Source organism: Ovis aries, chromosome 22, assembly GCF_016772045.2.
Source record: "Ovis aries strain OAR_USU_Benz2616 breed Rambouillet chromosome 22, ARS-UI_Ramb_v3.0, whole genome shotgun sequence".
Taxonomy (NCBI): domain Eukaryota; kingdom Metazoa; phylum Chordata; class Mammalia; order Artiodactyla; family Bovidae; genus Ovis; species Ovis aries.
Window position 1 is genome coordinate 40,359,631 of NC_056075.1, and position 15,074 is coordinate 40,374,704.

Below are 15,074 nucleotides of genomic sequence, written 5' to 3' on the forward strand. Positions count from 1 at the left end.
TGGAAGTCACATATTTTCTACAATAAGCACTTATTTATTTTGTAATTTAGAAAAAATTTAATACTAAAATAAAAGACAATTATAGTCACTCCTGTGGATTATTTTAGGGAAATAACAGAATTAAAACCAACTCTAAGCATGAAGATCTTTACTGTAGCTGTATTGTTTTTACTAAAATGGAAATAAATATCAGCAGATAGTGAAATAGCTAAATAAATAATTGTTTATCTATTCTATGAAATACTGTGAATTAATTTGAATGATAATTATGATGACTATATAAGTATTATTAGTATACTAATGATGTGAAAGCGTTAGTCGCTCAGTCACATCTGATTCTTTGCGACCCAACGGGTTGTAGCGCAACAGGCTCCTCTGTCCATTGAATTCTCCAGGCAACTGTACTGGAGTGGGTTGCCATTTCCTTCTCTAGGAGATATTTCTGAACCCAGGTCTTCCACATTGCAGGCACATTCTTTACAGTCTGAGCCACTAGGGAACCCCATACTTAATACAGAAGGGTCAAAAAAAGATTAATAAAACGTATGTGCATTATGAAAGTATGAAATATATCTTTATTTGAATGGGATTGCAAGAAAAATGTAAAATAAATGCAAAAAGGCAAAATGGTTGTCTGAAGAGTCCTTTCAAATAGATGAGAAAAGGAGAGAAGCTAAGGGCAAAGGAGAAAAGGAAAGATATACCCATTTGAATGCAGAGTTCCAAAGAATAGCAAGGAGAGATAAGAAAGCCTTCCTCAGTGATCAATGCAAAGAAATAGAGGAAAATAATAGAATGGGAAAGACTAGAGATCTCTTCAAGAAAATTAGAGATACCAAGGGAACATTTCATGCAGAGATGGGTGCAATAAAGGACAGAAAAGGTATGGACCTAATAGAAGCTGAAGAGATTAAGAAGAAGTGGCAAGAATACACAGAAGAACTATACAAAAAAGATCTTCGTGACCCAGATAACCACGATGGTGTGATCACTAACCTAGAGCCAGACATCCTGGAATGCAAAGTCAAATGGGCCTTAGGAAGCATCACTATGAACAAAGCTAGAGGAGGTGATGGAATTCCAGCTGAGTCATTTCAAGTCCTAAAATATGATACTGTGAAAGTGCTGCACCCAATATGCCAGCAAATTTGGAAAACTCAGCAGTGGCCATAGGACTGGAAAAGGTCAGTTTTCATTCCAGTCTCAAGGAAAGGCAATGCCAAATAATGTTCAAACTACTGTACAATTGCACTCATCTCACACGCTAGCAAAGTAAAGCTCGAAATTCTCCAAGTGAGGCTTCAACAGTATGTGAACCGAGAACTTCCAGATGTTCGAGCTGGTTTTAGAAAAGGCAGAGGAACTAGAGATCAAATTGCCCACATCCATTGGATCACAGAAAAAGCAAGAGAATTCCAGAAAAACATCTACTTCTGCTTCATTGACTATTTCAATATCTTTGACTGTGTGGATCACAACAAACTGTGGAAAATTCTGAAAGAGATAGGAATACCAGACCACCTGACCTCCCTCCTGAGAAATCTGTATGCAGGCCAAGAAGAAACAACTAGAACCGGACATGAAACAGCAGACTGGTTCCAAATCGGGAAAGGAGTATGTCAAGGCTGTATATTGTCACCCTGCTTATTTAACTTATATGCAGAGTACATCATGAGAAATGCTGGGCTGGAGGAAGCACAAGCTGGAATCAAGATTGCAGGGAGAAATATCAATAACCTCAGATAGGCAGATGACACCACCCTTACGGCAGAAAGTGAAGAGGAACTGAAGGGCATCTTGCTGAAAGTGAAAGAGGAGAGTGAAAAAGTTGGCTTGAAACAACATTCAAAAAATGAAGATCATGGCATCTGGTCCCATCACTTGATGGCAAATAGATAGGAAAACTATGGAAATGGTGACAGACTTTATTTTCTTGGACTCCAAAATCACTGCAGATGGTGACTGCAGCCATGAAATTAAAAGTCTCTTGCTCCTTGGAAGAAAAGCTATGACCAACCTAGACATCATATTAAAAAGCAGAGATAATACTTTGCCAACAAAGGTCTGTCTTGTCAAAGCTATGGTTTTTCCAGTAGTCATGTATGGATGTGAGATGTGGACCATAAAGAAAGCTGAGTGCCAAAGAATTGATGTTTTTGAACTGTGGTGTTGGAGAAGACTCTTGAGAGTCCTTTGGACTGCAAGGAGATCCAGCAAGTCCATCATAAAGGAAATCAGTCCTGAATATTCATGGAAGGACTGATGCTGAAGCTGAAACTTCAATACTTTGGTCACCTGATACAAAGAACTGACTCACTGGAAAAGACCCTCATGCTGGGAAAGATTGAAGGCAGGAGGAGAAGGGGATGACAGAGGATGAGATGGTTGGATGGAATCACTGACTCAATGGACTTTAGTTTGAGTAAACTCCAGGAGTTGGTGATGGACAGGGAGGCCTGGCGTGCTGCAGTCCATGGGGTTGCAAAGAGTTGGACACGCCTGAATGACTGAACTTAACTAAATATAAAATTCACATTAGCAAGTAAAGATTATGGACACATTTTTCTTTTTAAAAACTGATATTGTTCTTAATATTTCAAGAGAGTAAAATGAGATGCTCTTAGATAAACACTTTCAGGATACACCAGGGGGCTTACAAGTTCACTTTTTTATCTTATGCTGGCTTCTAGGACTCTGGATTTAGTCTGTCTACACTCAAGACTTATTCTAGGGCAGACTTTGAATTACAAGCCAGCCATATACCCTGAGTAGGAACACAAACATGACACAAATATGACACTTAGACGTGTCAAATTGGCATTTGTTTTTAACTGCAACAACTGGAAGATTCTGTGAAAGACCAGAAACCCTTAAGCCTGTTAGAGCTGCTCACAGTCTATGTCTACCAAAATCCAAGCTCGTTAAGAATATGTAATCAATAGAATTACTTCTTCTCAAGAAAGCATGCTGTGCACCAGCCACAAGTTTGTAAAGCTAATCTAATTTATGAAATGCTATTCCATGAGCTCAGTATTAAGACATTATTTATTTGGACTAATAAAATTCTGATGAATGAATCAAATAAGGATGTCCTCTAGCTTATTCTTCCATTAAAAACAGCCAGTAACTGGATAAACACACACTGACAGAGCCCCAGTGACCCCAGGAATTAGTTTTGCCTGCAGGTCAGTTATGTGGATCAGCTGGAAAGAGAGAAGGGGCCCGAATGGGTACACACTTGGCTCCTTGTCCTTAATACCCAAGACAACCATCACATTGGAGAATCTTACATACAATATTTAAAACCCTAAATTTGCCCAAAGTCACAGAGCTAGGAGGTGGCTGGACCAGAGCAGGACTCCCACCTGTCTGTCTGTCTGTCTGTCTGACCAAAGCTCTTGCCATTTCCAGCAACACCTGACTGCCTCTCCTTGTGCTCAGGATGTAAGAAAAACACATTCCTCACACGGCTTCCTCCAGAGAAATCCATTTCACCATGACTGCTTTTCTCAGAAACCTCCTTCAGTCTAATAAACCCCAAGTCATAGAGTGCAGTGACTGATCCATTGTACTGTAATAATTACCCATAATATGTGCAGACACAAAAAGAGATCAATAACAAGAGTAGTCAGACAATAAATTGGACTGATGATCATCCACAAGGAAGTAAAGGGTGGGTGGAAGGTATTTAAGGAAAAACCCAGGAAAGATAAATAAATGCCAAGTCTAGGCTGTCAGTCTAGCACTCCCTTCTGTTCATCCAGTCCCCCACTCAGCTGCTGACTGTGCCTGGGTGCCTGTTACTGGTTACTGGGTGTTACTGGGTGCCTGGGTGTTACTGTTACTGGGTTCCTTTCATTTAAAATGCATTGACTGCACAAAGTGTGCACACGTGGTCCCAATTTCATCCCCGGCGACAATGCATAGCCATACCTAAGCCTCACATGAGAGCAGTTCTGTATCCTGGACTGAGCCCTGAGTGGGTGGAAGTTCACTTCTTTCACTGGCCAGAAGTGATCTTGGGTAAGTCACTTCCCCTTTCTGAGGCTGAGTTTCTTCATCTAGAACTTGGAGTTGGCAATACCTACCACTGATGAAACAGGGTTGGTTTGCAGTTCAAATGCTTTCATTTAAAATAAGACAGGATTGACCAATTTAAAATAGCAGTGTTATAAGAAAAATAATCTAACTAATGTAGTCAACGTCATGGCCCATACTGATGCTAGAGGTAGTGGGAGGCTAAGTGACCAAGTGTCAGGAGAAGGGCTTGAGTAAGGACACAGCCTGAGAAGGGAAGCTCAGGAGACCCAAGTCTGGAAAAGAAGGCGACATCGTTATTCTGAAAGATACACAAGTCGCAGTCTTTTAAAGCTAACTCCTGAGTCTACAGACTTGAGCTCCAGACTGCATTGTAAGCATAATATGACTGCAGGATGGTCAGAGGAGCACTGGTTAGGGCTTGCCTGGCAGCTCAAACAGCCTATGTCTTTGGCTATGAGTACAGACAGACTGGCTTTTTAGAAAGAGCTGAGTTAGCCCCCTCAGGGCCAAGGTCATCATGGTCCATCCAGAACTGCAATTCCCCAAACCCTGTCTGATATGTTCACTGTTGGGATCCCTTAAAGCCCTGGTCTTAAAGCAAATCACTGTGGTTTTGATATACCCGTGAGTGACTCAGTAAATCCAACTCCACTTTTAACCAAATTCTCATTACTTCTTCTCTTGCAGGATACAACTTAGAGAGGGAAGATCTTTCTTCAAATTTAAGGTAGCTTAGAGGGACTTCGTGGAGAAGGTAATGGCAACTCACTCCAGTACTCTTGCCTGGAAAATCCCATGGATGGAGGAGCCTGGTAGGCTGCAGTCCATGAGGTCGCTAAGAGTCGGACACAACTGAGCAACTTCACTTTCACTTTTCACTTTCATGCATTGGAGAAGGAAATGGCAACCCAGTCCAGTGTTCTTTCCTGGAGAATCCCAGGGACAGGGGAGCCTGGTGGGCTGCCGTCTATGGGGTCTCTGGGTCAGACACAACTGAAGCGACTTAGCAGCAGCAGCAGAGGGACTTGGGCACCCCATGAGTGCCCAAGAAGACTCTTGAGGGCCCCTGGGACTGCAAGGAGATCAAACCAGTCTATCCTAAAGGAAATCAGTCCTCAATATTCATTGGAAGGACTGAAGCTGAAACTAAAACTCCACTACTTTGGCCACCTGATGTGAAACAGCACTCACTGGAAAAGACCCTGATGCTGGGAAAGATTGAAGGCAGGAGGAGAAGAGGACAACAGATGATGAGATGGTTGGATGGCATCATGGACTCCATGGACATGAGTTTGAGAAAGCTTCAGGAGTTGGTGATGGACAGGGAAGCCTGGCATGCTGCAGTCCATGGGGTCACAAAGGGTTGGACACGACTGAGTGAACTGACTGAGCTTAGTTGGGGGTGGGGGTAGGTAAGCTTCCTTGGTAGCTTAGCTGGTAAAGAATCCACCTGCAATGCAGGAGACTCCTGTTCGATTCTTGGGTTGGATCCCCTGGAGAGGGGCATGGCAACCCCCTCCAGTATTCTTGCCTGGAGAATCCCCATGGACAGAGGAGCCAGGAGCCCAGCAGGCTATACAGTCCTCAGGGTGGAAAAGCATTGGACACGACTGAGTGACTAAGCCCAGCACAGCTTAGAGGGCCAGTGCTATCCCACCCCCTACTCCCCCAAAAGACCTATATTTATATTCCAGCTCTGTCAGTAAATTATAAGGCACTTAGGAATCTAAGTGCTGTGTTAGGTTCTTTAATATATTATCTAATGTAATGCTTTTAATGATCTAAGGATAATTAACCCCTCCCTCTATATATAATAGAAGAAAAGGAGGCTTAATGAACTCAAGTGATCTGCCCAAAGTCACAATAAACGCCCTTCTACTACTGATACTAACCTTTCAAGACACGTAGGACCAAAAGAAGGAAATACTGTGTGCGGATCAAAGAAAAGGCTTAGCTAACAAGGAAAGTCCTTAGTTTACTGCCTGCTGCTGCTACTGCTGCTAAGTCGCCTCAGTCGTGTTGGACTCTGTGCGACCCCAAAGACGACAGCCCACCAGGATCCCCCGTCCCTGGGATTCTCCAGGCAAGAACACTGGAGTGGGTTGCCATTTCCTTCTCCAATGCATGAAAGTGAAAAGTGAAAGTGAAGTCGCTCAGTCGTGTACGACTCTTTGCGACCCCGTGGACCGCAGCTCACCAGGCTCCTCCGTCCATGGGATTCTCCAGGCAAGAATACTGGAGTGGGTTGCCATTTCCTTCTCCAGGGGATCTTCCCGACCCAGGGATCGAACCCAGGTCTCCTGCATTGCAGGCAGACGCTTTAACCTCTGAGCCACCAGGGAAACCCTATGAAAGTGAAAAGTGAAAGTGAAAGTGCTCAGTCATGTCCGACTCTGTGCGACCCCATAGATGGCAGCCCACCAGGCTCCCCCGTCCGTGGTATTTTCCAGGCAAGAGTACTGGAGTGGGGTACCATTGCCTTCTCCGTAGCATGCGGTAATTCCCAACAAATGATATCTGGTATTAGTAATAGTTCATTACAGGAACCATTAACGAATCACAGAGTGCATGGTTGCCACTGAAAATTTTTCAGATTCTGGCTATTCATCTCATTCACTCTCTCCATTCATCCAGTGAATCCTATACACTCACTTACTCTTTTTTTCCAGATCATGGAAACTTATTCTTAAATCCACAATCTCATTTATTCTATAAACTCCATAAGGGCGGAGACTTTGTGTCCTCTTCCTCACTATATCCCCAACACCTACAACAGTGCCTGATATTGGTTCAGTCCAATTCAGTTCAGTTCAGTCATTCAATCGTGTCCGACACTGCGCTCAATCGTGTCTGACTCTTTGTGACCCCATGGACTGCAGCACGCCAGTCCTCCCTGTCCATCACCAACTTCCAGAGCTTACTCAAACTCATGTCCGTTGTGTCCGTGATACCATCCAACCAACTCATCCTCTGTCGTCCCCTTTTCCTCCTGCCTTCAGTCTTTCCCAGCATCACGGTCTTTTCAGATGAGTCAGCTCTTCGCATCAAGTGGCCAAAGTATTGAAGTTTCAGCTTCAACATCAGTCCTTCCGATGAACATTCAGGATTGATTTCCTTTAGGATGGACTGGTTGGATCTCCTTGCAGTCCAAGGGACTCTCAAGAGCTTTCTCCAACACCACAGTTCAAAAGGATCAATTTTTCGGTGCTCAGCTTTCTTTACAGTCCAACTCTCTCATCCGTACATGACCACTGGAAAAACCATAGCCTTGACTAGACATTGGTAGTTTTCCTAAGTTAACTGATAGAAGGCAGAAGGCTAATCGGGACTTTTAGCTCTTGCTTTTCACCATTTTCATCAGGACACATAGGCTTACGCAGTCTCAGTCTTAAGAAAACAGATGTGACCCCAGGCAACACCTTTTCCTTCAAGGCACAACCAGATCCTATACAGAGCCTCGGAACCCCAAGGTGGCGGAACCCTAAAGCAGGCGGAACACAGGAGTGCCGGAACCTGAAGGCAACGGAATAGGGAAAGGTGGAACCTCGGATTTAGCGGAACCAAAGTGCGGCGCCCAAGGAGCTACCCGGACTCTGTTTGGAACGGAAGCCCAGTGGCCGCCGGCTTCCTGGTTGCGCGGCGGCTCTAAGGGCCCAGTTTAGCCGTGGCGATGTTGCCCTACACCGTGAATTTTAAGGTGTCGGCGCGCACCCTCACCGGGGCCCTCAATGCCCACAACAAAGCGGCGGTGGACTGGTGAGGGCGCCGGGCTCCGAGGCCGCCAGGCTCGGCCAGGAGTCTGTGAGGGGAAGGGGGAAAGAACAAGAGGTTTCATTCCCCTGCTTAATTTGTTCTCTTCAAGACTGGACGCTGCCTTCACACTTTAGAGATTTTCATTTTTAAATGCTGGCTTTCTGTTGTTACTATAAAAGCTGTAAAAACCCCCCATGTGGGAACTTGCCCTGGGTGGATATATTTGCTCTCGTTCTCTCATCTCTTGTTTGTCTTCGCTGTTTCCCCTCACCTTCCTCACCGTCCCCGTTCCCCACTCTTACCCTCTCCTCCCAAGTCTCCGGGCTTCTCGCCCCCATGTCAGTTCCGTTCATCCCCAGTTCTGTCTTCTTTTTCTCTCATCCCCGTTTCTTAACCTGTATCCATTCAACAATGTGCTGGACGCTGTGCCAGGACCCTGGACTCTCGCCAGCTCTTCATTTCACCTTTATCTTTTTACTAGAAAATGACACCGATAATTAATAACCCAGGCAAATATAAAGCAGACTACTTGTAGCTGTGGCTCCTGGGAAGGTTGGCAAGAGTACAGAAACTTCCTGTTGAGTGTTCATCTTTTTATCTGGTTGGCGGGACCAGTGCTTATCACAGAGCGTGGAGTGTGATCCCACGCACTCTGTGGATGCTCGGGATTCAGGGTTGAGTAAGACGAGGGATAAGCTCTCGAAGACAAACAGACGACCGGAGTCGCTTTGTATGTCTTTACACCTCTACAGGCATATCTGTCAGAACTTAATTTTTTTAATCCGAAAAAGGAAAAAAGAATTTCAACAAGTTTTGTTTTTTAAAGCTTAGCTAGACCTTTTCTATTTAAATGGTAAAATGTAAAGGGCTGGCCTTTGGGCTTACATAATAATTTTATTAATGGTGGTGCCAAGTGGTTAGATTTATCTGTTCTTTAGGATGCCTTTTGGCAAGAAAGAAGTTGTTTTGCTTTGCTTTTAAATGTTAACACTTTTTGTTAGGGGCTGGCAAGGTTTAATTGCTTATGGATGTCATTCGCTTGTGGTAGTGATTGATTCCAATACTGCTCAAACGCTTCAAGTTTTAGAAAAGCATAAAGCGGATGTTGTCAAGGTAAGTCAGATCCTACTTGCACCCTATCATAAATTGTCTGTTCTAAATATCGCTGGAATCTCATTAAAGTCATATGTAGAAATGTTGAGTAGATTTTGCATGCGATTCTCTTAATTGGGGTAGCCTAATATTTCCATATCGGGTTTTCCGAATGGCTCAGTGGTAAACCCACCTGCCAATGCAGGAGTCTCCGGTTTGATCCCTGGGTCAGGAAGATGCCCTGAAAGAGGAAATGGAACCCACTCCAGTATTCTTGCCTGAAGAAATCCATGGACAGCGGAGCCTGTCCCGCCGCAGGCTATGGGGTCACAAAGAGTTGGACAAGACTAAGCACGCATGCATATGCAGTGTCTCCATATATACTTAATGTTACATCAGTATTGAACTATTAACTGCTAGTTCTTAGGTCATTTTAATGCTAGTGGAAAACACCAATTTTGTCCTGTACTGCACCACTCATTTCACTCATTAGTTTTGAGCATCTAGTATGTGCTGAGAGTATAGAGATGAAAGCCCTCAAGCAATTCATTGTCTAGTGAGGAAGAGTGAGAAGAAAACTCACAAATACAGTGTGGTAAGTGAGACCTCTTTCATACGCTATGGGAAGACAAAGGAACTACAGGTCACCTGGTTGTAGGGATCAGAGGAGGGCTCAGAATTCTCTTCATTTTAGGGACTAGTAGACAGTAGCTGGCTAGGTGAAAAATTAGGAAGTGCACTGCAGGAGAAAAGGAGAATAGACTCGAAAGGAAGCGGTGTGTGTAAAAGATGGAATACACATGTAATCAGTAGAAGTGATGAAAGAAGGCAGCCAGAGAAAGTCACCTACCCTGAAAGGTTTATAAGGTTAAGATGGACTTTGGATTTTTAAGTAGGAGATTGATTTGATCATATTTGCATTTTAGAAAAACAGTCTGGCAGTAGTGGAGGATCTCTTGGAAAAGGGCAAGACAATGCAATGGGATCATGTAGGACAGTTGTAGTAATTTGGGCAGGAAATCCTTAGGGCCTAAAATAAAGAGACATAAAGGAGTCAGATTTAGGAGCTCTCTAAGAGGTGAACTTGATAGCATTTATAGTAAACAGTCTTAATCGGCAGAATGACTCCAATGCAGGAGCCCCTGGTTTGATGCCTGGGTCAGGAAGATCTGCTGGAGAAGGGATAGGCTACCCACTCCAGTATTTTTGGGCTTCCCTGGTGCCTCAGAAGGTAAAGAATCCTCCTGTAGTATGGGAGACCTGGGTTCATCCCTGGGTTGGGAAGATCCCCTGGAGAAGGGGAACAGCTACCTATTCCAGTATTCTGGTCTGGTGAATTCCATGGACAGAGAACCCTGGCAGACAATAGTTCATAGGTTCGCAGAGTTGGACGTGACTGAGCAACTTTCACTTTAGAGGTGAACTTTACAGTGAATAGTCTTAAGGGAGAATCAGAATGACTCGAGGTTTCTGTATGAGTAACTGAATGGTAGTATTGTTTTGATGACATAAGTGTGTGAAGTCAGTGTTTAAGGTGCAAAGTCTGAGACACCTGGGGCAATTGAATTATACTGATCTGAAATTTTAGGAAAGACATTACTATTGGAGATGGAGATCTGGGGTCTTTTATTGGTTGTGAACTGTTTTACTGAGATACTCATACCATAAAATTCACCCATATAAAGCATCATACAGTTCCATGGCTTTCATTATATCCAGAGTTGTGTAGCCATCACCACAATCAATTTCATAACCCCCCAAAGAAACCTTGTACGCCTTAGAAGTTGCCACCTAGCCCCTTTCACTTCATCCCTGGGCAGTCACTAATCTGCTTTCTGTTCTGTAGATTTGTCTGTTCTAGACATTTGAGATGAGTGAGATGGTGCAGCGTGTGCCCGGCGTCTTTCGCCCAGCATAATGTTTTTCAAGATTCATCCATGTCACACAGCTTGTGTCAGTACTCTTCCTTTTTATCACTGAATAATATTCCACTGATACAACATTTATTGATGAATATTTGGCATATCTCACTTTTTAGGTATTACGAACAATGCTGCCATGAACATTTGTGCACAGTTTGTCTGTGTGAACCTAGGTTTTCATTTCTCTTGAGTATATGCCTCAAAGTAAAATAGCTGACTCACATGGTAACTATATTTAACTTTTGAGAAACTGCCAGACTGTTTTTTCTCAAAGAGGCTTCAATATTTTACATGCCCATAGCAGTGTATGAGGGCTCTAATTTCTCCTCAAACTCAACATCTGTTATTACTTGTCCTTTTGATTAGAGCCCTCCTAGGAGAAGGCAGTGGCACCCCACTCCAGTACTCTTGCCTGGAAAATCCCATGGATGGAGGAGCCTGGTGGGCTGTAGTCCATGGGGTCGCAAAGAGTCTGAGCAACTGAGCGACTTCACTTTCACTTTTCACTTTCATGCATTGGAGAAGGAAATGGCAACCCACTCCAATGTTCTTGCCTGGAGAATCCCACGGGCGGGGGAACCTGGTGGGCTGCTGTCTCTGGGGTCGCACAGAGTCGGACACGACTGAAGCGACTTAGCAGCAGCAGCAGCAGCAGGGGGAATGAAGTGGTTCTCATTGTGGTTTTGGTTTGTGTTTCCTTAATGGCTAATAGTGTGTAGCATCTTTTCATGTGCTTAGTGGCCATTTGTAGATATTCTTTGAAAAATGTCTACTCATTCCTTTGCCCATTTTAAAATTGTATTTTTAAAAATTTTGGAGTTGAAAGAATTCTTTATGGTTCTAGATGCAAGTCCCTTATCAGATATATGCTTGGCAAATATTTTCTCTCATTCTGTGATAGTGCCCTCTGAAGCACAAAAGTTTTAAATTTTGATGTAGGCTGTAACCAGGAACCATTGCTTTTCCCAGTGTCAAGAAGATTTATACCTTTGTTTTTGTCTAAGGATATTATGATTTTAGCTCTTGTATTTGTGTTTCAGATCCATTTTGAGTTAATTTTCGTATTTAATGTGCAATAGGGAAAAATACAGGGGATTTTTTTTAAATATCTACATGTATCCTATGATCTTGCTAAACTCATTAGATTTAGTAACTTGAGTGTTATTGTTTTGTTTTTCTTACATAGACAGTAATGTTATCTGAAGATAACAGCTTGGATTTTTCACTAATAATCTGATATCTTTTCTTTCTTTTCCTTGTCCCCTTATGTTGATTGGGACCTCTACTACAGTGCTTAGGACTGAGGGAGAATGCCTTTGTCTTACCCTGAGCCTAGGAAAAAAGCATTCAGTCTTTCATCATCAAGTCTAATGTTAGGTATAGGTTTTGTTTTTTAATTTTTTTGTGTTTTGGGAAGAAATATTATCTCTCCTCCCATTTCTGTCTTTTTTGCATTTCTGGAGTTTTCATTTCTTAGTATAGATCTGTGTTTCAGTCTGGTGTCATATTCCTTTTGGCTAAAGAATTTCCTTCAAGTCTTTGAGGCATGTATCTGGTATTGGTTGATCCTTTCTGATTTTATTTGTCTGAGAAACTGTTTCACCATTCCTTTTTTTTTTTTTTTCTTGTAGTGCTTTAAAGATCACTCCATTATCTCCCAAAGTAATTTTTGTTGGGAAAATTATGCATAATATGTATGCATTGTATCTTTTCTCATCTCCTTATCTTGATTTTCAGCAGTTTGATTATGATGTGTTTAGGTGATTTTTAAAAATATATATATTCAGAGATGGAATTCAAGTACTACACATACATACACACACACACACCCTACAATAATTCTTATCTGTGGTAGTTTTATTCTGTAAAGTTGTTGGAAACACTGAATTAGCAAATACTGAAACACTGATTGATTGCTCCTAGGGGAAATAATGCAGTTGGTTCCTAGTGAGCCTCTAGTTGCAATATTTTCATCAACTGATTGATATATAACCTTGTTTTATATGTGTTTCTGTTAAAAGACATCTTGTTTATTTTATACTGTTGATTTATTATCATTGAACTCACGGCCGACAGCACCATAACTCATGCCTGGACAAAGCTTTTTTCATGTGTTTTTTCTGTAATGCATGGCACAGCTTCTTGTGCTTAGGAGCACTAGACAGCACTTGAGCACTGTGCCGGGGACCGTTTTAAACAGTGAAGTCGCAACTGGAAGCCCAGAAATGCAAAAACACAGTAGTAAGTAGGCCTCCGAAAAGACATTTGTTTACATTATGAGAACTGACACAAGAGCACCTTGTTCAGCCGCAGCTGGGATGCTCTGGTATGTTGAGTGACTCAGATTTTTCACTGCTCTGCATGTGTCCATTAATGACTATAAAAGTACTGCAAATACTGATTCTACAAATAAAATTGCAAATACATTTTAGCAAGTAGGCAAATTCACAAATACAGATTCTGTAAATAACGAGGAGGGAGAGTATACATACCTTCACTCATGTATAAAGTAAACATATACATATATATACATTCAAATATATATACATGCATATGTGCAGACACACATTTTCATTTTAAAAAAACTCTTGCCTGAGGAAAAGATGTGTCTCGTTAACACTGAAGTTCGGAACACTTTTTAGCCATCTTTTTCATGAATGCTATTAGAATTGATTAGCATGCTTCCCTACCTCAGCATTTTCTCTGAATGTGTTTACTTTTATGTGTACATACATGTGTGTGTCTGTGTACATAGGTATATGCCTATATATTCAAATATAGGAATATGTTTGAAGAGTCTGTGGTGTTAAGTTTGTTAACTAAACACATACTTGAATGTCAGCTGCAGGCACTGTGTTAGGGTCTGGGAATAGAAATGTGAGCAAGGCCCCCATGATCCTACCATATGGAGCAGGACTGGTGATAGGTCAAAACGAAGTAAATAAAATAATTACAGAGTATTACGTGGGAAATGATCCAAAGTAATCAAGTAGGAGCTAAAAAAGGGAGGTTGTGGCCAGGGAAGACCTTGGCTCAGAGGAAGGACTCTGTTTCATTCCTTATTTTGTCAGTGCTCAGGAGTTAACCTGATTTGTGCTGGGATTCTCGTATTTTTTATTTTAAAAACTATTAATGTTATTATAAATGCATGATGCATAAATTTATTTTTTTTAGAGAAAAAACTGCTGCAATTTTTTTCCGATTTTATGAGAGGGATACCCAGATTTTTTGTTTGCTTTTGTGTTTTCCTTTTGCAAGATTTTGGTAGCTCAAAGTTGTCTCCTTTTAATTAGAAGAATAGAGTGCAAGAGAAGATTCTTCTTAACAATTTAGGATTTTATGTGTTATATCAGAATTAGATTTTATGGTCTTTACTGTGATTAGATGATATACCAGTGATCATACCACTTTAAGAGATGGTATTCTGGAATTTTTACCTGACTTCTCCAGATTATTAAGGCTGTGTCTCATTTCTGATATTTTAAAGGCAAGAAAGTTGTGATGTTTTCAAAACTATTTTAGTTGCGACTTTAAAAAATCATAATAAAAATGTCTGACTTTTGAGGAAGCTAATTTCCTATTTTTGTAATATAAGTGTAGAATGTAGCTTGAGTTCTGGTCAGTGTTTTATGAAAATTACGTATGGTTTACATCCAGTGTAAGTATTTACTTGATTTGGTTTCTTCTTGATACTAGGTTAAATGGGCCAGGGAAAATTATCATCATAACATTGGCTCGCCATATTCCTTGCGCCTAGCTTCTGCTGATGTCAATGGAAAGATCATCGTTTGGGATGTAGCTGCAGGAGTAGCGCAGTGTGAGATCCAAGAGCATGCCAAGCCTATTCAGGGTGAGGAAAGTCAGCGCTCCACCGAGCGTCTGTGTAAATACACTCACTGTTAGAGCGGTTGGTTTTTGTCCCTTTCATTTACTTTCATCACTTCTCAGTTAACTCTTGATTGTGTGTAGCCAGTTCTGTGGATCTGAATCTAGCTTTCTTTTCCCTATCAATATGCTCCTGGGCTTATTTCCTCAGATCTCAATTGATTTGTGCTTTGGTAAAATGCATTCATTTCAGTTGAGCATGATGAGAAAAATTAAGCTCCTTATAAAGGGTCTTGTAGATCTAAGCTACCAGTAAACTCCCCTGAACTGCTCCTTTGAATTAGCCTGCAATGCTTACTTTCTGCTAATAGAGATAAAATGTTATTATCATTTTCATATATCAGTAGATCATTTGTTTGCTTGCTTATGTTACTGACCTAA

The 15,074-nt window shown here is 41.8% G+C and overlaps 1 protein-coding gene across 9 annotated transcripts in view; it reads left to right on the forward strand.

Annotated features, from left to right (window-relative positions):
• The first annotated feature begins 7,653 nt into the window (after positions 1-7,653).
• Positions 7,654-15,074, forward strand: part of WDR11 (WD repeat domain 11) — a 55,357-nt gene continuing 47,936 nt past the window's right edge. For 4 of the 9 annotated variants that reach the window (XM_012103030.5, XM_004020238.5, XM_012103031.5 and 1 more), the window contains exons 1-3: positions 7,654-7,797; positions 8,796-8,907; positions 14,505-14,658. In XM_012103030.5, the coding sequence (XP_011958420.1) occupies positions 7,712-7,797; positions 8,796-8,907; positions 14,505-14,658 (352 nt within the window). In that variant the 5' untranslated portion in view covers positions 7,654-7,711. Of the gene's footprint in view, positions 7,798-8,794; positions 8,908-14,504; positions 14,659-15,074 lie in introns of those variants that run through there. The other 5 variants (XM_012103033.5, XM_060404765.1, XM_042238945.2 and 2 more) reach the window with 3 other exon arrangements.